Raw genomic sequence first — 24,597 nt, 5'->3', positions numbered from 1 at the left:
CTCTCAGACGGCAGCACCTTGCCGTAGTCATGCTCAGCCTCATCAAATTGCCACGAGTCTTCACCATGAATCAAGTGCCCAAAGTAAGTTTACCTTCACTCAATCTTTAAAATTTTTCGCTTTTTATACTGGATAAGTGCTAGAAATTCGAAAAAAGAAAAGATTTCAAAGACAAAAGTCAAAAATGCAAAATGTTGAAAAAGAAACAAACCGCTTTTATATTTGAGAAGTCCTAGTCATGCATTCTTTGTTAAACTCTCAGAAGAGGTGAAAACAAAATTGGTCTTCTCACATTTGGGCAGAGCACTAACTGCAAGTGTTTCTTCATTGAGGTTTTCCATGAGGACGGCATTATTACTGGGTACCGGCACCCCCGGAGCTCAGCCACCGACTGCATCCTGAGCCTCTTCCAGATGACCAATGAGACGCTCAATATCTGGACCCACTTTCTGCCCACCTGGTACAGCTCACAATTTTTTTCTCTTGTTTTTCTTTCACTGCAACGTTGCTTTCACCCCCCTGCTGTGCGCTTGGAAAGATAGACAACATGCGACACACCTGACAGAATTTAAATTCAGCTGGCAGGTGGCCTGGTTTGTACACGAGGTGACAGCTGAGTGATCAAGTACAGTCTTGATCATAGTTAGTGAAGTCTTTCTACTATTTTCTCCGTTTACTAAATAAAAATATTAATACAGAAGCAAAGCAGAGCAGAAAAGCAGCGCTCCCGGCTGTGCTGACCCGGCTGTGAATAAAGGGGCAGCAGAGAAGCAGCTTTTTAAAGCAGAGAAGAGTGTACGTGATTTTGCACTCCCTGCTGACCAGCCTGGTTGGATTCATAAAAGAAGGAATCTTGCACATCTTGTAAAGCTCGTAGGACTCTGCGTTTTCTAGAATTTTCTTTGAATATTTGCTTACCTTATACCTTCGTGGCATTTTCTGCAATCGGACCTAACTCTTATCACCTGATAGAGGTGACTGACTACTGCTGCAGTGTCAGTCTGCTTGGAATTCATGTTATGTGCACGTCTTGATGGAGTTCAGATGGCAGAGGATCAGTGGCACGTTACAGTACTAATACTAAAAAAAAAAGTTTAAAAGTAGCATGGCCAGTTTTCACAGAATGGAGATCAAAAGACTCGCGGGACCTGCAGCTTCAGCAGCATCTGTTTGCACCGACTTACGTAACACGAGGACTGAATATACACAGATGTTTGTTGTGATTTCAGCAACGATGCGGGTCCCCCATCACCATGCCTGTCACTGTCATTTTGCGTATGACGATGCTCAATCTTAATATGAGCCCGTTTGTGTTTACACAATTCATTATCAGCACTGTCCTGTTGACAAAAACTTGTGACTATTTGGGACGAAGGAGGATTACAAAGCTTTCCAGACAACAAACAAAAAGGTTTTCAAATTTGTAAAGTTGATCAGTAACTCATTAAATCTAGTTAGCTCATCATCATTCATCCTGGCATTTACAGAAAACCTTTCATTTTTCTATTTGAGCATAGTTATGGTGGAGACTACATGTCCTTTTTTATACTCAAGACTCAAGTGTAGATGTGGTTTCAGCATGAGCTACACTGATTAGGCAGTGCGTTACGTGAGGGAATTACTAAAATCTGAAAACTGCGATAAGGAATCCAGTCTGACGACTGCGCGCAGTAATTAAACCTGTCCAGTTTAAAGCCTGTCAGTTAGCTCAATGATAAACCCAACGTAAGAGTTTGCATGACTAACAAACAGAAGTAAAGGTGGACAAAGAAAACTACCGAGGTCTCTTTTCTAAAGTAGTTTTGGCTCCTCCGCCTCCTAAACTTGCGATTCTTCTCTGTCTGTTTGACAAACATGACGACAGAATCTGTCCATGACTTGCGGCAGCTCTGTAGCTAACGTCTCGATGCTGTTCTTGTTGTGTAAGGATTTAAAGGTACTTCAGAGGCTTCTTTTCCCAGTAGTCGCTCTGCACTTCCTTCCTTCCTTTGATTGCATGGGTGGTGTGGGTGGTTGTGAGTGTCTTTGTGTTCAGATAAGCAAAGGACACATGGGTGTTGGTGTCCAGGGGCTCTATGTAGACCTAGGTAGTAATGAGCAGATCTGTGCTGAAGACTTTTGCATATACTGCCACAATTAGTTAACTGCTCGGTGATGGGAAAAGCACGAGTAATGTTGATTTGTTAAAGAGGCGCTCTGAGAAGTTGAGGCAGTGACTGCAATACACAAGGCAATACAATATCCTCATGATAGGATAAAAGTGTTTGGAAAGTCAAGTCAGCTGCAGAGATAACTGCCAAATACATCATTTTCTGAGTTATAAAGTACTTTTTCTCCACTGATAGGTGCTACATACAACTTTCTGCTATTATATGTAGGTTTTCTGGCCTCCTTAATGTTGCTGTGTCGCTTTAAAGCACGGAGCCAGTTGGACGTTCCGGCTCCAGTTAATACTTCTGGACACTTCAACACTTATTAGCTTTCTTGCCTTGAGGAAAAGTTTGACTCTCAGTTCTGTGTATAAAATATGGAGCTAGACAGCACAGCTCAGTGTACAGATTTGAAGGAGGGGAAACAGCTGGGATGTCACCTTGTAGTCCTTGAGACTTTGCTTTGTGGTTCTTTAATCCTTCAGCAAACAGAAATGTGAAAAATGACATGCTGTGGTTGTACAGAAAGCCGTGTGAAACATGGGAGCCAACGTGTGTTTACTGTGCTCACAGCTGACATACAGAGTATATTATTTCATATTTATATGTGACCACAAATGGTATGACCACAGGGAATTCAGCACTGAGCAGCTTACTAACAAAACAGAGCAATGATAGAAGTTGGGTTTAGTCATCGATGTGCGTCTTTCAGCTTTGACTGCCAGATTCTTTTTTAACCTTATAATTATCAGTTAGCTAGAGTGCTCTTTAGTTAATAATTAACCTTTTCCATGGCTGACGAATGAAAGGAAAACCCCACCTAAAGTGTCACCTGAATGGACTCAGAGCTCTGTTTGCCACGGCTGGAAAATCTGCCGTGTTTGTTCAGCAGCATTGATTTGGTGACTGTAAAAGCCATAGCATTCGATTTATATCATACCCATCAAACTATTCATTAGACCTTCCCGTATGAAAGCATGTGCATCGTGTTTCTCAGTTTCTTCTTCCTGCAGTCTGTCTGTGCACACAGCCCTTTTTGTTCTGAGTACACCATCAAATAATCACACTCCAAAACTAAATGAATTAAAACTACTAAATACACTCCTTATAACTAGACGCATCTATTATAAGCATGTGCTACATCCATTCTGATTTCATCAACCCAGTTTTCCCGGCAGGTACTTCCTATGGAAACTAGTAACGGTGGTGCTGATGCAGAAAGCGTGGCAGGACTCCTTCACCTGGCCCATGGTGATCTTCCTGTTCACCTGCTGCATTTATCCACTGGCGTCGAGCTGCGCTCACACCTTCAGCACCATGTCAGTGCGGGCACGCCACATCTGCTTCTTTTTTGACTATGGCTCTATCAGTTTCTACAGCCTGGGTAAGTGAAAAACAAAAGCTGTTCGAGAAAGATACACGATGGGTGAATTTGTACAGTAGTGGGTCCACATTAGAACGTGACACAGCCATTGTTGTAATATCATTGTGTGCACATGTGTGCATAATCTAAACATGTTCAGTCAAACCAATGTGGATTCCCTTTTCTAAAGTTTAGGTGCAGTCTAAACTTATGGTAGTTTTCTAGGTCAGATTTTAATGGAATTATGGAGTGCTGGAAGACTAGATTTTCATGCTTATGGTGTGCTCGGCTGCAGGCTCAGCAATCGTCTATTCAGCTTACATTTTCCCCGACAAGTGGGCGAACAGCTCCTTCCACCAGTCCTACATCACCATCGCTGTGTTCAACACCGTCATCTGCACCATCCTAGCATGCTACTCCAGGTAAGCTGAAAAAATGACTTTTACATCCCTACTGCTGATGCTGTTTCTATCCTAGATTTATGCTTTTATTATGCAAGAAGAGGTGTCTGTACTATGCAATTTAACATGCGAGCCTTCTTAACAGCAGATGGCTTCACTTTGTGCTTTTAACTAAATTTTCCAACTGAAAAAAACATTACGTCCCCAGCTCAAAATCAATTTTTAACTGATTCAAGCCAATCTAAAATCTAAAAGCTCATCTTATGCAAGATGAATAAAATATAAGTGCCTCACTGTGTATGAAAATAAAGGGGGGAAAAACAGGATGGAACCTCTCCACTGCATAAGAGTGCAGATACAATAAAACTAACAACAGTAAAGCTTTTCCTTGCAGCTGCATGGTGCAGAACTGAGCACGAACATGCTGTAGGTCCTTTTTAGCATGTGTGACTGTGTGTTTGATCTAAAAGTTTTTGCCCATTTAAAGCTCCAGCTGTGGGTGAAACTTTGAAATGGAAAGCCTTAGAAGAGTCCTCTGAGAAATTCAGTTAAGATCTAACATTTGCATCTTCTCATAATAACACACTAAATGCTTTTTCCTTTTCCCATGCTATACGTAACGCTGTATAGGCGAACATGCATGTTATCATGTCGTCATTAGCACAGTAACACTTTCTAGGAAGCATACAGTTACGCAGTCAGTGTTTCAACTCCAGCTAATAAGAAGGAAAATGTGTTTATAGCAGTTGGGTGAACCTGGTCCAAGACAATATTGTAATGTGACAGCTAACAAATATTTGTCGTCTTTGTATGTCGAGGTTGTACTTGAATACATGAGTCACGTAAATCTTGTCAAACAGCCTGAGCACCGTGTCTGGTACAGCACAATGGTGGGCGTGGCTTACATCAAAATCTAGATCATTCTCAGCGACTGCAAATCAGAACTTTGCTGGAGTTCTGATCATAAGAGACAAAACACAGTATTCACTTTTCCACGTCGTGCATTTACAGCAATAATCATATTTATTACCTTTATGTACTGGAAAATGTTGGCTTGGTCTAGCTAACGATTGTTCTTTCACTTATCTCTCCCCCACCGCTAAGGCTTGGCTTACCTTTTCTACAGTATAATCACGACATCATAAAGAGGTAAACAAAACGTATTTGCTAACAATCTGCTCCTCTGTCTCGTTTATCGTCCTCTGAACTGTATTTTTCGCTACACTGTCATTATTTAAATGCAAGGTGCCTACGTAAAACATGCGAGTCATCTATTTAAAATATTGACAAGTCCGCAGAATCACACCGGTTACATTCGGACACGCCACAGAAGGTGAATGGAATTTCGAAGGTGCAATTGAGCAACTTGCTTCTTAACACAACTGTTGTTATGAATCTGTAACTATACGGACCAGCACTGACTCCAAGCACAGTTTCAGTTGGAGCAGGTTGGAGGAGCTGACACACAGGGCAGCCAAACGTGTTCTGTAACAGCCTGACTCACTGACTCAAAGTCAATCCTGGCTTCACGCAACAATAGGAGGAAGCGGGCACTGCATTAACGTGCTGCTCAGAAAACATTTCATGGTCCACATGCTTCGTAAATTTAAATATATTTGCGTGTATTTACATTTTGAGTTGTTTAAAGAAAGATTTGTTTTATTATCATTTCTGGCTCATTCAAGCTGTTTTCAGCTGTAATTCCATTTTAATTTATGTTCTGTTTAAAAAATGTAGCAGGTTAATAATCAGTTCTTACATAATGTTTTCATTATCGATGATGATTCTGTTTCTGTAGAGCTTCCTCCACTGAAAATGCCTTTCTTTCTTTTTTTTCCCCTCCAGATTCCCTGAGTACCAGAGTCCAAAGTTTAGCAAATTTCTTAGAGTCGTATCCTTTGCCTACCCTTACCTGTTTGACAACATTCCTCTGTTCTACCGGGTAAGGCACTTCAAATATCCACTTGCCTCACAAGACACACCTGAAACAGTATAAAGCAAAATATGCGGTTAGTTCTAGAGAGGTAACCATACAGTAGGTAACAGACTGAAAGCATGTGTATGTTTGTAATTTTTTGTGTGAGTATCATCTTCAAACTTCTTTGCTACACCAAAAAACACAGCGTTTTTTAAGGGTTTTTGACCCTGGTGCTCAATGTTCCACTTCCATTTGCATAACTTAGCCATCAACGCTACCTCAGATTTAACTTTAAAGCTGTTGCTGCTTTAAATAAACAAAAATAACAATTCCCTCCCTTACAGAAGTTAATTTCATCATCACACTGCCTTTGAAAGTTTAGCCAGCAAACACTGATGCAAAACAACAGAAAAACTTTGGCAAATAGCATCAGTAGATGGCTAAACAGAAGCTATATAGTACGGGGCTAATATTCCAATACATATTCAATATATTGCTGCATCCTTGGTATAATAATCTAAAATTAAGTATGTTACATGGTAAAATCCACAACTACTACAGAAAAGGGCATAATAAACAGATAAAAATCACTAACCCCTGAAGAAAATATTTTATTATATCATAAAACAATAAACTCCTTTTATTGAAGGCGGTAACCTTCTATAAAATGACGTAACCCCTTCGGTATATATCAAGAGGAGCCGAGTATTTTCTTTGAAAGACTTAAAAAGCAGAAGCCAATTGCTCATGTTTGGAACCCACCTGAATACTTTACAACTAATTAGCTCCCTGTTTAGATACATGCGTTTAACATTTATGATAAAAACAATATCATAAATATCATAAATGTGAACAATACTCTGCGTTTATGACATGAAAGCAGCTCCACTGGCAGATGCAGAGAGTTTGACCCTCAATAAGAAATTTTCGGGTGTTAAAGTAAAAAACAGTCATCGGCTATTTAACCATTGAAGTTAAAAGCGATTGTGTTGTCGTGTTCGCAGGTGTTCCTGTGTAAAGGGGAGGGCTGTACAGATAACGCTACCAACATCCTCCACTACTACCACATCACCCTGGCTTTTCTCACTGCTTTTCTGTTTGCCACCCATTTACCCGAGCGCCTGGCACCCGGAAGCTTCGACTTCATAGGTAAACCAGATCTGACGAGCACTCTTTATAATTATTAGCATGTTTAGCTTTTTCGGCCTGTTTACTGATAGAGCGTTATCGCCAGTTCCTCTTAGCTGTACATAGTGTTTCACAAAATAAACCACTGTACACAACCTGCTCAGCACTAAAAGGAAGACAGACAAAGGAGACATTTACAAGCTACTGAAAGCAGAGATCTAGCCATGAAAGAACTTTAACTACTGTCTCTTTGTTGGCAAAGATTACGTTAAAAATGCTCTCTGCATCGCTGTATTGTGCTGCATTTCTTTTCTTTTCCTTCAGCATGAAATTTTTTTAGCTTTTTTGAATGTTCAATGTACTATTTATTATAAGTCATTTGTTTTGGCTATTTTTTTGCAATAACTCTGTGACTTTCACGTCTTTATGGTTTTTGTACTTCAAATAAAGTGAATTTTAATGCTAATTTCTGATCCTAAGGTGAAGTTAATAAGCATTCACCAACACTAAGGGGTAATTAATCAGTGACAAAAAGATCATAAAGCTCTCCACAGAAAAACACCCACCAATTATAAACCAAACCAGCATTGAATAAATGTTTGACTAGTTTGACTTAATCATTTTCCAGCACTGCACTTTATTAAGTGGATATTAAAAAGTATTCTCTCTGCTGTGCTACAACAATAATGCATAATCACCTCTGTTTTTTCACATATCCTGTGTTAATGTTGTGTTTCCGATGTGAATCATTTGCTCAGTGCGGAACGTTTGCAGTCTACCTCTTTCCTCTAACAAACACATATCAACTGCTCCCTCTGCAGGTCACAGCCATCAGCTTTTCCATGTTTGCGCCATCCTCGGCACCCACTTCCAGATGCAGGCCATGGAGCAGGACATGACGATACGCCGTTCCTGGCTCGTGGAAAACTCAATCCCCATCACATTTGCCAACTCAGTGGGTCCGGCGCTGCTTTGTGTGGTGTTGAATTTGGTTATCATCTTCCTCTACAGCCTACCTCTCCTCTTGGGCCCAGTCTGCAAAGACAAGAAGTACAGACCAAAGAAAGACAAACTCTGCCCCCACAGCTGAACCTCCAGCTTCATTGGTCATGGTTTAAAGGGCTTTAACTCGTCCAAATCATACACTTTATATGGTCCCAAGACTAAAGAAATTGCATTATGGGTAATATAAAGGGTATAACATAGTAAAGGATGCACCAGATGAGGAACTGACATGATGTTTAAATGAATCACGGTTGCATTTGGCCTTTAATTATCAATGAGATGCCTGCTGTTGTGCGGATAGGCTGAAAATATAGGTGCAAGGTACACAAACATAGCATGAAAATTAACAATGTGTTTGTTAAGTTTCATAATATGTAACGACTTTTAAATGTTTCTGAGGAAACCTGTTTCTACATGAAGCTACAAATGTAGCAGGTTAGCTACATTACGAGGCAGCGCATTGTGTGTTTATCTTTTCACTTCTCCGATTTCCACACTTGTGGTGTATGAAGAGACTGCAGGGAACAAAAACTATGTAAAATACTGTTTTTTTCCCTTTCAATTCCAGGTTTTGATGCTGAACTGACAATGTGCCTTTTCATGTTTCTCATGACTGTTGTTAAGTTAAATGTGACATCAGTCAAATAATGCACATCAAACTAATGAAGCAGTTTTGTTCAGGGAGATCAGATGTTTGTTTTTTTTAGTTTACTTCAGCTTAATAGACTGACAGTGTGGTCACTGAGCACAGAGCTGATGTCCTCTGAGTCATTTATTTCCCTCAGAATGCCTGATGTTTCTGGTGTTACATTTTCCTGGATTACAAAACAGAGTATTTAAGAACAAAGTTATTTATTATGAGTTTTTCATATAAACTGTAAACTACGATTGTCTGTGTCCCTTTTATTTTAATTAGGAGCATCCTGTTGCATAATGTTGGCACATTAGTGTTTATCCTACAAGTAATTACATCCTACAACAGGGTGACCAGATCCCAACAAACTAAATGTGGGACAAACAGTTTGTTTGTCTGAGAGAAATATATGAGTATGAGTGTGAGACATGTGAGGCCTGGAGTGTCCAACCTAAAAGAATAAACAGATGTAAGCTATGCAGGTCAAATGTGAGGGCCAAATATAGTATTCGAATACATAGTATTCAAACGGGCAGAGTCATGTGAGCAAAAACAGGAGAGCAACCTGCTTGCATCTACAAAAAATGGCCTGCTAACACTGATTGCAACTTGTGGTGACTAAATGGTTACCCAGAGGTTGTGGATGTTTTACAGTCACAACCACTTTTGATCCCAAGGTAATTGCACAGGTCGTCTGATAAGAGGCAACTTTTCTGCAAACACTTGTAGCCTGAGTTGGACTGGCTGGAATCACTCTGAGAGAGATTTCCAAAGGGTTGCCAACCACTGCTGTCTAATTTCTAAATTCAGACATGGCAACATGTCGCCAAGACTGCTGGCAATCATGGAAAATGACTCCCACCTTCTCCATAACACACTGGACAATCTGAAGAGCAGTTTCAGCAACAGATTCCTTCAACCTTGCAGTCTGAGGGAACAACGCAGGAGTTCGTTCCTTCCTGCTGCTATCACTCTCTTTAGTTCATCCACTTGGGTCAGACCCACACATACTGAACCAGACTAAACATTGCTCACTGCACTCTGTCACTTTGTACTCCACAATGTATACTTGCACACCTGTACAGTAATATCTTTAATATCACAGAAATATTAGTTAATAGTGTCCTTCTATATTCATGTATATAGTTATTTTGATATTTATATCTCTATAAAGAGAAAATTCATTTTATGTGATTTGTTGTATGCATGCTGCTGTGACAATTCACAGTAGCATTCTTTTCTGGGATTAATAAAGTTTCTCTGATTCTGATCAGTCTGCACAACTCGAGGGGACTCGACTCAACTGCCTGTCAGTTGGTTGTTTTCTGGTTATATACCGATAGAACAGGACTGTTATTGAGCATAACCCATATGGAATATGGGTTATGCTTTATATAGAAATCTTATAAAGTTTGTATCTGTCTTGTGTGAAACTTGTGTGAAAAGCATACAAGAGTGAAAACAGATATAAGATCCCTAGAAAAATTATATAAATGAAACATGTATGTTTTGGATACTTAGTAAAATAATATATGAAAGTGGCCACTTTCATGAGTAAATCATATAAGCCTTATATGATTCACTATATGAAGTAGGCCACATCTGATGCAAGTCTTTTATAATTTTTTTCTATTTCTTTTCCATATGTGAGAACTAAACGTGGATTTCTGTCTTTGTGCCCAATAACAGATAGGTGATTTCCAAGGACCCATTCAAACACAGACTTATAGTAGACTGACTCCCTCTTATGGCAACATTTGGCAGGTTTCAGTGACAAGCTCATTTTATAACTTTATACAATGTATAAAATGATTTATTCATTAACTTTCTTATTGAATAAATGTATACTGGCAATGTTTAACTGGGAATGTTTGCAATAACACTGTATCATGGAGTGTATCGTGGTAATTCCCACCTGTACTATTGGTCACTCCATATCATGATCCTCTCCTGTGTGAAACTGAAAAGAATGATAACTTAGGAAAAACACTGGAAACTGACTTTCACTGACTTCACACACTTATAAGCACATGTGGTAACTTCCATTTTGGTCAGAAAATGACATGTTATCCTGCAAATGGCCCATGAAGACAGCCTTTCTGCTTTCTTCACAGCCGTTAAAGGCCAAATTTTAGAAAAGTGTCTGCCATGTACTGCTAATTTTTGTATACTAGAGCCAATCAAAATAAGAGACTTTGACTCAGAGGGTGGAATCAGGGGACCAAAATGCTGTGCTGTCCCACAAAATTGTAACATCTGGTCACCCTTATAATGCCAGTACCAGAAAGGAGTTTGCATCGTGTCAACATTTTTCCATAATAAAGAGACCCAGTGAGGCCTACTACAATATATTCCAATATAAATGCAACCTTTATCTACCGTTTGTGTAATTCTTTAACCAAATAAACAGATTGCACTAAAAAAAAAGGAGGGGGGCATTGGGTATAAAATGTAAAAGAATATAGGAGATCAGGCAGGTGTCTGACGCTTAGACAACTCACTGAAGTGTTGGAAACAATAAACTGTCGAACTAATTAATTGCAAATTAATTAGAAAAACGAGTTATTTCCCCAAATAGTCACTCTAATATATTGTCCCCCAAGCCCCCCTTCTTTAACGTTTCAGGTGTAATTTAATTAAGGTTAATTACTAGTTTCAAAGTTCAGAAATAAAACAGAAGTTAAATGTTACGACATTGCTCTAAAAAATAGGAATGAAGAGGAAAATCATGCTAAACTTATCAAAATACAGCTTACCTGATTTTCGGACCTGTCTGTTTGATCCAGAGCTAGTAACGGAGTTAGGAGGGGGAGAGGATGGAGGCGGGACTTCCGCTGCAGAGTATTGAGATTGGCTGGAAGATCAGATTTTCGGAAGAACGTTTACAAGAGGGAAATTTTCAAATCGAGAAGAGGCGCTCGTGAGAACAGCGGAGAGGGTGTTCACAAAACAAACAATGCAAAGACCGGGGTCAGTATTATCATCGTTTACACGTCTAACAGTGAACAGGTAGCACATTATAAATGAGAGACGTATTAAAATGACTGTAGTTAGTTTACGGTTGTACTCTGAAAAGGGGGCTTTGAGATTATCGCCGCGTAATTGAAACCGTCTGGTAACTGCTCAACTGGCTTCCAAGCTCAGATTCAACTCCTCGGCTGTTTCTGACAGTGTGATTCCTACACTTTTTTAAACCTAAAGGGTAGCGTGACTTCGGTTTGCTTAACGTTCAAACTATAATATCGAGTGAGGAATAAAATTACGTTACCGTGGTTAGCGAGTTAGAAGCTAACTTGGCTAGCTAGTTAGCGTAATTCATAAGAAGACTCCATTCATCATACACGTCAGACCCTCACTGACAGTTTTTTTTTTACCATCCGCCTACCTACCCCTGTCTAACTGTGTAGTTTGGCACTTTAAGCACACGTCTGTTTCTACATAATACCGCACAAGACACACACACACACACGTTAAGATAGGTCGGTTATTCCGTAACTAAATAATGTGTTTGGTGTTGATGGTGTTGTACTGACACTTCCAGCAAAGGGAAGACTCCTCGGAGGCCTGGGCCAAAGAAGGCGTCCAACACAGAGAGAGATCCTGTGGGAGTAAGTGAACTTATTTACTCATTATTCATGAAACTAAAGTGTAATTAATGGAGAAGCCTTTACTGTCAAATCCTCTTTTTTGTAGTTTAGTGCTTCGTGTAAACACAGACAGTGCTGCCAGTGCGTGTGGCAGATAATTGCTGTTTTTCAAACAAAAATGAGAAAAAGGTGACTTATTTCAACCTTTTTTTAGCCCTTTGTTATGACCATGCCAGTTAACTGTTGAGATTTGTTGCCTTGCTTATGGTATTTTTTGGTAAACTGAATATTTGGATTTGTACTGTTAACTGAGCAAAATGGCAAACTGGATTGTTACTTGGACTTGAATTAGAAAAGTTTGACACATTTTCCCAGTGTTCTGGGGTTTCAGAAACTAAACAGTTAATCATATGACTGATTGACTTAAAATCTTCTAGTCTAAAGAATTGTTAGTTAAGTCCTGTTGAATAATTTTGTCCGTTTTAAGCTCACAGACAGACTTCAAATTCATATATGTCTGTGAATTTCCCTCCATCATGGTGGAGGGCTTTGTGTGTTCCAGTGATCACAGGGGTTATGTTTTGTTTCTAGTAGGGTCTCAAGACAAATTGGTCCTGCGTGGGGGCCAAACAATGAGCTTTTATAAAAACAACATTTATTGTAGGTGTACTGCCGTATACGGCCCCTTGGATCAGAGGATGAGGAATGCTGTGTTGAGATGATCAGCAGCACCACCATTCAGCTGCATGCTCCTGATGGCCTTAAAGCTAACCGAAATGGGGAATACAAGGAGGTAAGTGTGTTTTATAAAAATGTAAAACAAGCTGGCCACTCATACTTGATTAGTATTCCCCCCCCTTCATGACCTCTGTTTGTCGCTGTTAAACTGTGCTGAAAATCACAAAACAATACTGAACCCAGCAAATACATGAAAGCAGATACCAAAGACTTTCTTCGACAGTGATTTCATACATTATAATACCTGCTATTATTGTCTCTATTCTTCTTAATACCATTGATATATGTTCTTGTTTGCTTACCCTTCAGACACAGTACTCCTTTAAGAAAGTATTTGGTATTAACACCACTCAGTTGGAGTTGTTTGAGGATGTTGCCAAGCCGCTGGTAGAGGATCTAATTCACTGTAAAAATGGTAAGTCACTTGACATGTGTAATGTGTACTTTGAAGACTTGCCAAAAGATTACTGCTAGTTTGCCGTGCTGGTTTTCCCTGTGTGAGTCTCTGTGAGAGTTGCTTTACTGTGATGTTGCAATATCCTACCTACGTTCACCACAGGTCTGTTGTTTACGTATGGTGTTACTGGAAGTGGTAAGACCTTCACTATGACTGGCTCACCTGGGGAAGGTGGTCTTCTCCCCCGTTCTCTAGACATGATCTTCAACAGTATCGGACCCTTTCAGGCTAAAAGATTTGTAAGACTGAACAGTTTTGCTTTTGTTTTGTTTTTTTGCAGAGTGAGGCATTTACTGAAATTACTGAATATGTTTTTTAAACCTCTTCAGGTGTTCAAACCAGATGATAAAAATGGCATGGAGATCCAGAGTCAAGTTGATGCTCTCCTCGAGAGGCAGAAGCGAGACAGTCAGCAGGCAGTGCCCAAAACGCCATCTTCTAGGTAGCTAAGGAGTCATTTTAGTCCACTCTTCACTTTATACTTTCATGGTGGTCACGAGCACTGTTGACATTTGAGTTTAAAGTTTGCATTTCATTGTTGGGTTACTTTTTACTTTCTTTTCTTTTCTTTTTTTTTAGGCAGAAGCCTGACCCTGAATTTGCAGATATGATCAGTCCAGATGAGGCCTGTAAATCGGAGAATGTGGATGAAGACGGTTGTTACAGTGTGTTTGTTTCCTACATTGAGATCTACAACAACTATATCTACGATCTCCTTGAAGATGCTCCGTATGACCCGATCAGACCAAAGTAAGAGATTAGAAATCAATCAACGTATGCTTTTGAAACATAACGTCTTGTTAAAAAGCTCTGTGTACAAAGCTACCCGACAGCACCCATACTTGTGGTGCACATGAAGATAGCACAGTGTTGAAACTGAGAAAGTATAAAATGATACCATGTTTTTTTTGGTTTTTTTTTGTGCTTTGTAGGTCTTTACTGACAAATTGTACTTGTGAAAAACCCTGTTTTTTGTTAGGTGGCTCGGTGGAAGCACGCCTGTGCAGAGCAATGAGTATGTGTATGTGGCCAGTAAAATAGCATTACACAGTACTGTTTTTCATAGGCATAACTTGGCTGTAGCTGATAAGTTGTTTAAGTAATCAGTGCATTCCCTTCCCATTAATCCAGTCGTCTGTTTGTAGCATAGGTGTAGCTTACTGTTTTTTTTTTTGTTTGTTTGTTTTTTATTTTGTTTTGTTTTGTTTTTCTCCTGCCGTTGTAATTAATTGGCTCTCTGTCAACGTAGAGGAAATGGTGTCTTTGAACATTTCAAGTTGCTTTTGTGCAAATGCTGTGCGCATGTGTCTGTACCCCTAAATGAATGTGTATGTCTTCCTAGATTGCGTTTTTATTATTTTTTTATTTTTTTAAATAATGGCACTAACAATTATTTGGCATCTGGCTTTTGCTGCTTTGCTTACTATACCAACATGTAATTGCGTTACCTCACTGGTGTTTGCTTAGAAATATTTTGAATTTGTTGTAGACCACCTCAATCTAAGATTCTACGAGAAGATCAGAATCATAACATGTATGTGGCTGGCTGCACAGAGGTGGAGGTAAAATCAACAGAGGAAGCTTTTGAAGTCTTCTGGAAGGGTGAGTAGAAGTCAGAACTTGAATGTGTTGAAACACTTTAAACAGTGTTGTGTCTGTTTGTTTTTTCATATGATGGAAATAAGTAAAATATTTAAATCAAACAGTTCTTATGAGTTTGAAAAGAGTACAGATACTGAGTAAAATGTGAATAACAATAAAGTAAGTGGTATTAGAAACAACCAGCTGGAGGAAGATTTTGCAACTAATTATGATATTTGGCTGCAAAAGTAAAGATGGGCTGAATATCATTATCATCAGTACCTGATATCATCAAAAGATTCAGAATCTCTGTGCGTGGGGTATAGGGCCAAAATCAGTATTGGATGACCATGACTTCTGGGCCGCTACGAGGCACTGGATTAAAAATGGGCATTATTATGTGGTTAAAATCCCTGCAGAGGCTCAGAACAACTTGCCATCTACAGATCCAGTTTAAAGCCCTATCATGCAAAGAAGCAGCCATATTTGAACATAATCCAGAAATGCTGCCGTCTTTTTTGGGGAGGGTCAAAGCTAATTAAAAGAATGGAATGAGGCAAAGTGGGAATCTAGTCAGATAAATTGAAATCGGAAATTATTTTTTTGTAAAACACAAGCTTTAAAAGAGCTTCTATATTGCATGTAAATGGAGAGTAGTGACTTAGATTTTACAATGTTTGTGCCATGCTGGGATTGCTGATGTACAGCAGAACAATTTTGAGCTTTCTGCAGACATCCTCCTGACTACCAGCAATGCAAATTTGTCCTCTGTAGAGGACCTTTCTAAACCGGAATATCTCCCATCAACTGCATACTACAGAATTACCTCCTTTTGGAATCTACAGAGGGCATTTAGGGTTTTCCAATGATACCAAATGTAAAGGGATGGGCCTTTGGGAACTTTAGTTTTTTCATCAAGGAACATGGCAGCCATCGCTGCAAGCACATTTTATGGGGAGAACAAAAGTAAGTGCATAAAACTTTTATAGCCAAAAATTGCTCAATGAAATGTTAGCATATTTTAGATGAGGCTCTTAATAACACATTAAAACATAGTGTGCTTAATTCTAACTTTTTTAGTATAGTATTGAAGTGTTTAAAAAATGTCCTCCGTAGTGGCCATTTGTAGTCATTGCCTCCATTTTGTTCTGTTTTTTTAAAATGACCAGAAAATGAGTCCTTTTTAGAAGCAGAAATAGATTTATTGCAGTTTGTTGAGGGAAACTCAGATCTTGAGTTGTCTGATGAAGAAGATCATAGGGAATAAGCCCTTCAAGCAGAAAGAAAGGGGAGCATCAGAGATGGTACTCAGACGAAGTCCTCCTGAACTTGCAGTTCTGTACTTTGTTGATCTGGCAATCACCAACTCATGGCTTCAGTATAGCAGTGACTTGCAGTTTTGGGTGAAGAAACCACTAAAGTTCCCTGACTTCAAACTGCTCCTTGGTGAAGAGTTGAAGCAAATGTTTGCCATAAAAGTTCAGTTTTACATGCTTGGCCTTCCTATGTCCTCTGCAGTGGACATGTGACAACTTTTTCCCCCCAAAATATTATTTCTGTCTTTCTGATTACTTTACAAACATTGGGGGATTTTTAAAAAAAAATAAAAAATGATTGGACAACTTTTTTTTTTCCTGGTAGTCAGGAGGATGTGGCAGCATTTATAATAAGTGATAAATCAAATTAATGCAAATAAATGGAAATTGTAGTAAATTAAAGTTGTTACTGCTGGTTTTTGAGCTCACAGATTGTATTAATGATCTCCTCTCTGTCCAGGTCAAAAGAAAAGGAGGATAGCCAACACTCAGCTCAACCGTGAATCCAGCCGCTCCCACAGTGTCTTCACAATAAAACTTGCCCAGGCACCACTAGATGCTGATGGGGACCACATACTACAGGTGACGCGCAGCCCTTATTTAAACATGTTTACATATGTCAGTGATATCTGTATCTTCAATTATACCTTTTTATTAAAAGAAAGACAGATGTTTTTGTTTTTATAATGCTTGGTGATGCTGACACAATGTCACTGAACAACAGGACAAAAACCAGGTGAATGTGAGCCAGCTGTGTCTGGTTGACCTGGCCGGCAGTGAGCGCACTAACAGGACCAGAGCAGAGGGAAGCCGTCTCCGTGAAGCGGGTTTGTCTGTTTTTTCTTTCAGCTTTGCTAATATTGACCACATCCTGAAAGTTACTTTATGTAGAAATCACTTTTCTTAGGAGGCCAAGCATTTTTAGTTATGTCTCATTTGCAGGAAATATTAACCAGTCCCTGATGACGCTGCGCACATGTATGGAAGTCCTGCGTGAAAATCAGATGTGTGGAACTAATAAGGTTCATGTTTTATCATTTTCCCGCCTCCTTGAGGCATGATCTCTGTTTTTAACATTTGGGTTTTTTCATTTATTGCAGTTTCAGAGCTGTTGTTTTCTTTCAGATGGTGCCATACAGAGACTCTAAAGTTACCCATCTATTTAAAAACTACTTTGATGGGGAGGGAAAAGTCAGGATGATTGTTTGTGTCAACCCAAATGCTGATGATTATGAAGAAACTGTGGTAAGACATTTTCTTTTCGTGTAGTAGAATGGCCTGCATTAGCAAACTTTTCTTTTGCAGCCTTGCTGGATGCTTTATGAAATAGTGTGTACTTTATTGATCCCCGTGGGGAAATTCCTCTCTGCATTTAAACCATTCACTCAGTAAAGCAGTGGGCAGCCATTGGGCACCCAGGGAGCAGTGTGTAGGGACGGTACCTTGCTCAGGGGTACCTCAGGGTAGCCGTTCAGTGGATTCAAACCCCCGACCTTCCGATTATTGGGCCACCACTCCACCTACTGAGCTGTCCCTGCCAAGTAGACTATTTCTAAAGAGTCCTCCATATTGTGTGTTGCAGTTGGTGATGCGCTTTGCAGAAATGACCCAAGAGGTAGAAGTGGCACGGCCGGTTGACCGTCCAATATGTGGCCTTGCTCCTGGACGCAGGCACAGAAACCAGGCTTTCAGAGACGAGCTCTCACGTCGCCTGGAAGAACGAGGAGGGCCCAGCAATGCTGGTAGATCACCCTCAAGTCTCTGCTGCTTGCTCATTGTGCTGTTATTATGCTGTATTCATACATTTAAACTTAAAGCAATTGGAGATGTTTTCTTTTTTGTATGTTACTCAGTTTAAACAATCTTTACCATATCTGATTCTCATAGTAGATGACCGAGTTCTGATGACTCAGCTTATAGAAAGCCTTCCAGATTTACCTACTTGCGAGCTGGTCGACCCAGCTGATGACCAGACGCTGCCCCGCATGATTGAGGTCCTGGAAAGGAGGCATCAAATCCGACAGATGATGACAGAACAATTCAATAAAAATGGTACAGGCCATTTTTCTCCATCACGCAAAGTTTGGAATTCCAGGATTAGGCTGTTAGAGCAGATTTATTCGGTACAGCAGTGATGTATCAGTCGGAGTGTTTTCAGTATCTAAATCGTTTTTCTGTGATATGGAATGTTTTTGTTTTCACAAACAAGTAACATTTCTATTTAAAAATAAATATAAATCTACATCTGTTAATATCAGTGTGCTTCTTCCTACAGCTAATACAGTGAAATCCATGCTGCAGCAGTTTGACAGCCAGCTCAGTGCAAAGGATTACTTCCTTCACGATCAACAGAGCAAACTGAATGAAAAAGACAAAGTCATTCTCAGTCAGAAGACGGAGATAGAACGACTGGAGAAAAAGTCCAAAACGTTGGAGTATAAGGTGTTGTCTTCTTTCTGCAACTGACACAAAACACATGTTCTTGGAAATGTGCATTCAGTTAATTTTCTTTTAAATAATGGCCTGCATTTAACTGTTTGTGTACGCTGCTCGTCTTCAGATCGATATCCTGCAGAAGACGACGGACGTGTACGAGCAGGACAAACGTACACTTCAGCAGGAGCTGGAGACCCGGGAGCACAGGCTACAGAGCGAGCTGTCAGAGAGGAAGCGCATGGAGCAGCGCATGCAGGGCGCGGTGACGGACACCAGACTCAAGTGGGAGAAGGAGTGTGTAAGTTGTTCACTGTTTTGAGCCATTAGGATATCAGGTATTGTAAATTATTTTTCTGCAATCAAATGTTAATTTGCACAATTATAAGTTATATTTTACAATTGCATTTCAAATATGCATTGAGAGCCCTACTGTTTGGAAACATTTGTATGGGTACACACGGAGATTAACCCACATTATCTACCAAAACATGAACAGTGCAATGTAATTATACCAAATTATACTAAACTCCACTTGGTAATGTCCCTCAGATCGTTAATGTAAGTTTGTAATTCCAATTGTTAGATATGAAACGATCAAATAAGACTTTAAATATTTTCTTGTCCACGGTTTCTGATTAGGAGCGACGGGTGAACGCAAAGCAGCTGGAGATGCAGAACAAGCTGTGGGTAAAGGATGAGAAGCTGAAGCAGCTGAAGGCCATAGTGACGGAGAGCAGCAGCGGTGGCAGCGCTCCCACTGAGCGTCCAGAGAAGCCTGAGAGGCCCTCAAGGGAGAGAGATCGAAACATCCAACAGAAGAGGTCTCCCTCTCCATCACCACTTCCTGTGAGTTATTTGCTGCTGCTGCATGTTTCGCCAATGTGCACCTAATCATTTTGTCAATCCGATTGAATCAGCATGTTTCTAATCATTGTGAAAATCATGAGCAGGCATCCTGACATCTATATGCTTACTGGTTACATCACTTTGTTTTCTACTTTGTCTGTTGCTCTGTTGTGAATTTGTGTTAATCTGGAGCACCTAACATCCACAATACCTCATCCCTTTCAGGATTTCAGCCAAACTCCTTCCCACCAAAATAAAGCCAGAGTTAGGGTGTTTCAGGACCCCACCTCCACACCATCCTCCTCTGACTATACTTCAGTAGCCTCCAGCATCTCTAGGTGGGAGCAGAGGTTCCCTGTAGATTCAGGCAGCCAGAATAGGTTCACCGGGACTCCCCAATGCAGGAGCCGGACTCCGGCCACATGCCACAGCACCAGCAGTGTGGGTCACAGGAGAGGCCAGCGCAGGGCCCCAGGCACTGAGGTCCCTGCCACCACTCTTGTCTATGGACTAGACCTAGAGGCAGGCACAAGGGTCAGTGTGTGCTAGAACCTAGATGTTCATCTCTGTGATCCTGTAGTTTAAGCTTCACTTTGGTGTAGAACTGCATCTGTAATTCCAACAGCTGTCGCCTTGTTTAGAAATACATTGAGTAGCAGCATCAGTGTAGACTGGTGTCTCCTGTCCTCGCTCTTAGGCAGACTGATCTGTCATGCTTGGAAATCTTCTTGGCTTGCATCTTAAGGCTCATGAGTATTTACATCATGTTTGTAGATCTTTCTTTTTCTGGATGCAAACTGCTCTCTAGAAATGCTTTTTTTTTTTTCTTCTTCTTCTTCTTGTACTTCAGTAGCATCATGTAAAATGGCATAAACATGGTATTGCTATTGAAATGAACAGAAACATCTTTGTTCAAAAAAAACAAAACACCGGTGAGTATTAATAGTCTAGGGTCTAGGCCGTCGACAACGGTCCTCCGGAGTGCTCGGTCTTGAGTCTTATAGCAGCACCAGTGTTGCTAATTTTCAAATTAATGCTGAAATTTGCTCAATAAAACTGGATGATAATAAGTCAGCCAAACGTGGGTGGGGAAAAGATTGGCTTTTGTAATGGGTGTCTGCATTACAAGATCCATTTCCTATGCTACCTTTGTGCTTCTTTGCATGCATTGTCATTAATTTCTTAATTCTTTAGAGTGATATCACTTAATCTAAGGGCATTTTCACACCTATAGTTTGTTTACTCTGGTCTGAATCAGTTAATGACTTTGTAACTTTAAGCTTTCCCCTTTTGATTTGGTTCGCAAGTGGACTCCAAGCAAACCAAAATGCGTCACTACAGACCATGCAAGAATGTTCAGTCTGCTTATTGGCCAGTTGTGTCTGGGGCGGGAGCAACAAAAGTAGATGCAGGAAGTTGCTGGGTTTGAACTCTTGGAGAACACAGAATTTGCATTCATTTCACAGCTAGTTGCTGACCCGTACAGATCTTTACACATCTCTAGTACCCTGCCACATTCCAGAATACAAAACACATGGCTTTTTTTTTTTGTTGTTGTAAGTAGCTCAAACATGTAAGATGCACCTGCTAGTTTGTTTGGATTGAGGTCTGGTCACATTCAAACCATGAAGAAACCTCTTAGTTCATCTGTATTGGTCTGCACCTGAGTGATTACTGTGTTCACACCTGCACAAGTGAACCGCACCAAGGGGGAAACGAACCAGAGTTCGATATAAACTGACAAAACACTGCAGGTGTGAAAACACCCTTTGACAATGTGTATTGCTGGAAGACAGTTAAACTTTTAAATAAACTATTAAACTTTATTTCTGGAAATTTCTAATCAAAGTCTATAATGCATCAACTTCCTGTGACTTCCAGTAATACATTTATTTTCCTAACAAGCTAACACCTTCTAGCGTTTCACCTTCCCTACTAACCCTAACATAGTTTGATTGGAGTCACATGTGAATAACTTCCTGGTTTGTCTTTCTCACATTGGGATCACCAGAAGGCTCTTCCAGTTCATCCAAAACACAGGCGTTCACACTCTGCCGGTGGGGAGAAATGGGTAGACCACAAACCACCTTCTAATTTGGAGTTAGACACTGTCATGCAGCCAATCATACCCAATGCAATCAAGGTGTCCACCCCAAGCGAGAAGGCTCTGTCTAAATGCCACAAGTATGTGCTTAGACATCAAGAGCTTGCCTCTGACGGGGAGATCGAAACCAAACTGATTAAGGTAAAATCAAAAAATGTGACTAATTTTTGGTGTTTGATTTTGATAATTTTAGATGTTGCATGAATTTCACTTGATTACAGATTACAATGTTTTAGTGGGACGCTCCTTCCTATTTACTTACAGATTTAATTCTGATAACACTTTCTTCCTCTTTCCTTTTTTTTTCTTCTTTTTTTTTGTTCTTGTTGTTTAAACCTCACCAGGGTGATGTGTTTAAGACCAGAAGTGGCGGACAAGCTGTGCAATTTACAGACATTGAGACTCTCAAACAAGTGTGCCCGTTAGCACCAAGGTACAGTATTATGTACAGAAATGTGATATATTTCTGTGTGCACAGAGAAATGACTATAATACCAAAACATAGCCCTTATTAATGCTAATCAAATACAAGTTATTAAATGTTCCCAAATAGAGACTGGGAAAGGTTGAATCCTTACGTTATAAGAGAACTGACTTAAAAACAACGCTCTTTGTTTCAGTCGCAAAAGGCGATCAGGATCCGCAGAAGGACCAGCTGAAGTGGAGGACATAGAAAACAGGGTAAGCTCTTAAAAAGCGTAAATACAACGACGAGCAAAACTTTAACTATGCTTTCTAATCACTGTTCAAACTTTCCCTCCCTAGGCTCCAGTGGCTAGCACAAATTCATCCCATGGGTATCAAAAGTAAGCACAAAGCATGTGTTTGTTTTATGTACTTTAGATTTTGGTTTTCAGTTTAAACTAAACTCTGTTCTTGGTTGTCTTTGTTTTCTTTCTTCCAGACGCAGAAAGCCTTAAATTGCCCTCAATATTTCCATTTTGCTTTTAACATACAAGAGTGGGTAATTGTGAGGAAATTGAAGGGAAACTATGCATCTTTTCAATCCCAAGTTGGGTCTTTTGTTTGTTTGGGTTTTTTTGTTGTTGTTTTTTAATTCTATCAAATCATATTAGGAATTATTCTGGTGGAATTATCATTTTTTCAGAACAATAATAATGTAGAATATTTAAGTTGTAATTGCTGCATTTGCGTTACTTTTTGAATTCTGGAAATATTTCTCCTTAAAAACATGAACAAACTTATAAACACTCTACAAATGGGACCTTTTATGCTTTTGAATGCTTTGTACTATCCAAAGACGACCATATGTCTCTATAGACCTGTTGTGCTTTTTTTTTTTTTTCCTATGTGATTGTTTTTCTTTTCAAAGGTCATTGATTGATCAAATGTCAGACTAAGCATTGCTGATTATTAAAAAAACAAACTTTAGATTATGCTTTGTAGAATTGAAACTGTAAATATTACACTATTATGTAGGTTTTGAACTCAACCCCTGGCCTCCATGTAAATAGGTGTCATGCAACTTTTTACTTTGGCTTATTGAAACATCTCCTAAGACATATAGCACACTGCTCTTTCTGGTGGCATTAAATTTATTCAAACACCAACATCAAGCCTCATTATGATTTTTTTTTTTGTTTTCCTCAATCACCAAAGAGAGAATGGATTAAACTGACTTTGGTCTTAACCTTTCTAGTCCTGGGATTGACCTCACTTGCCTCCCAAACTCTCTTAGTTCTTCATGGCAAAGATAAAACAAGGTGCTGGAAACATTCCTCAGAGGTTTTGGTCCATGTTGACATTACATCATTGCACAGTTGTTGCAGATTTGTCAGTTGATGTGAATGTGGGTACACTGTGGTCATACTGATGGACACGGTCAACAACAATACTCATGTTACTCAGGCTGTGGTGTTTAAAAGCCTGTGCACATTGTTGCCTCAGTTTCCTTTTCTTAGGGTTAGAGTCTTGAGGTGCTGTAGCCCATCTGCTTAAAAGTTTGATGTGTTGTCCATCCAGAGATGCTCCTCTGCATGACTGGCTTGTAACGAGTGCTTGAGTATTTGCCTTCTTATCAGCTTGAAGCAGTCTGCCCATTCTCTGTAAACCCTAGAGAGGATTGTCAACAGCTTTTGAAAAACACAGACAAGCCCATCTGGCACCAACAATCATGTCAAAGTCACTTAAATCCCCTTTGTTCCCCTGTACAGGGCTCAGTTTAAACTTGAGTTAGCCTGTGTGTTTAAATGCTTTGAGTTGCTGCCATTGGCTGATTGCATTAATGAGCAGCTAAACCTAATGAAGTGGCCAGTAATCATAGTTCATTGTTGTATTTAGTATTTTTGTTTAATGTGATTAAATTAACAAGAAAAATAATAGTAATGGCTACAGGTTAGTGTGAATGAAGAAGTTAATGAGAATGATCCTTTTGATTATTCTTAAAGGTGGGGGATGAACTGTTATTAACTTGTGTAAAGAGAGATTGCATAAGCTAAAACTCAAACATATATTTCCCTGACAGCTTCTCAGCTCGAGTTCAAGGCTTCCTTTTAGACTCGGCACACAGATTGCCTTGCTGACAAGTAGACACTTTATGCTTGTTTGTGCAACATTTTTGGCCTGTCAGCAGGTGAAAAATGTTAAACCAAACTACCAGCTAGACGTACACACTAGCAGCTCTGTCCTCACCTCTGAGAGGAAAAAATCCCGTGGACTGAGGCTCTGCTTGCATTTTGGGATGTATAAAATTCCATCAATATTTATTAACTGCGTTGGCAAAGTCGGTGCAACCGGAGTATAACTGAATTTTCAGATGATAGATTAGGTTATGAGAGCAGCGTGTCATTGATTGCAAAATGTTAAAGCTTGACATCTTTATGGAGCACGGTTGATTCTTTTCCTCCTTATTAATCTTTTTTTTTTTTCTTTCTTATACTGCTGTTTAAAAGGCTTCTTTCATTTCACTGCAC

The 24,597-nt window shown here is 39.7% G+C and overlaps 2 protein-coding genes across 5 annotated transcripts; both read left to right on the top strand.

Moving 5' to 3' along the window:
* Positions 1–8,901, top strand: paqr5b (progestin and adipoQ receptor family member Vb). Of its 2 annotated transcripts, XM_087840565.1 has the most exons (8): positions 1–83; positions 333–460; positions 3,329–3,534; positions 3,809–3,935; positions 5,019–5,063; positions 5,760–5,856; positions 6,837–6,981; positions 7,782–8,901. In XM_087840565.1, the coding sequence occupies exons 1-8, from the start codon at positions 30–32 to the stop codon at positions 8,048–8,050; spliced, it is 1,071 nt and encodes a 356-aa protein (XP_087696691.1). In that variant the 5' UTR covers positions 1–29; the 3' UTR covers positions 8,051–8,901. The 2 variants fall into 2 exon arrangements, with proteins under 2 accessions (XP_087696691.1, XP_087696695.1); XM_087840569.1 differs by lacking the exon at positions 5,019–5,063.
* A 2,581-nt stretch (positions 8,902–11,482) lies between these two features.
* Positions 11,483–23,237, top strand: LOC102791606 (kinesin-like protein KIF23). 3 transcript variants are annotated; one of them, XM_087840561.1, is made up of 23 exons: positions 11,483–11,569; positions 12,141–12,207; positions 12,851–12,979; positions 13,234–13,339; positions 13,484–13,620; positions 13,711–13,823; positions 13,961–14,131; positions 14,871–14,983; positions 16,739–16,860; positions 17,003–17,105; positions 17,221–17,300; positions 17,404–17,523; positions 17,861–18,020; positions 18,166–18,330; positions 18,554–18,720; positions 18,839–19,012; positions 19,354–19,560; positions 19,786–20,094; positions 21,575–21,805; positions 22,009–22,097; positions 22,285–22,345; positions 22,430–22,470; positions 22,569–23,237. In XM_087840561.1, exons 1-23 carry the CDS (start codon positions 11,556–11,558, stop codon positions 22,582–22,584), a joined length of 2,895 nt encoding a protein of 964 aa, XP_087696687.1. In that variant the 5' UTR covers positions 11,483–11,555; the 3' UTR covers positions 22,585–23,237. The 3 variants fall into 3 exon arrangements, with proteins under 3 accessions (XP_087696687.1, XP_087696683.1, XP_087696690.1); XM_087840557.1 differs by having other exon boundaries at positions 21,572–21,805; XM_087840564.1 differs by lacking the exon at positions 19,786–20,094 and having other exon boundaries at positions 21,572–21,805.
* Positions 23,238–24,597: the final 1,360 nt, after the last annotated feature.

This window comes from Neolamprologus brichardi, chromosome 1, assembly GCF_056152115.1.
Source record: "Neolamprologus brichardi isolate AB-2024 chromosome 1, ASM5615211v1, whole genome shotgun sequence".
NCBI lineage: Eukaryota > Metazoa > Chordata > Actinopteri > Cichliformes > Cichlidae > Neolamprologus > Neolamprologus brichardi.
Note: the sequence above shows the minus strand (reverse complement) of the source record. Positions and strands in the feature narration are given on the sequence as shown.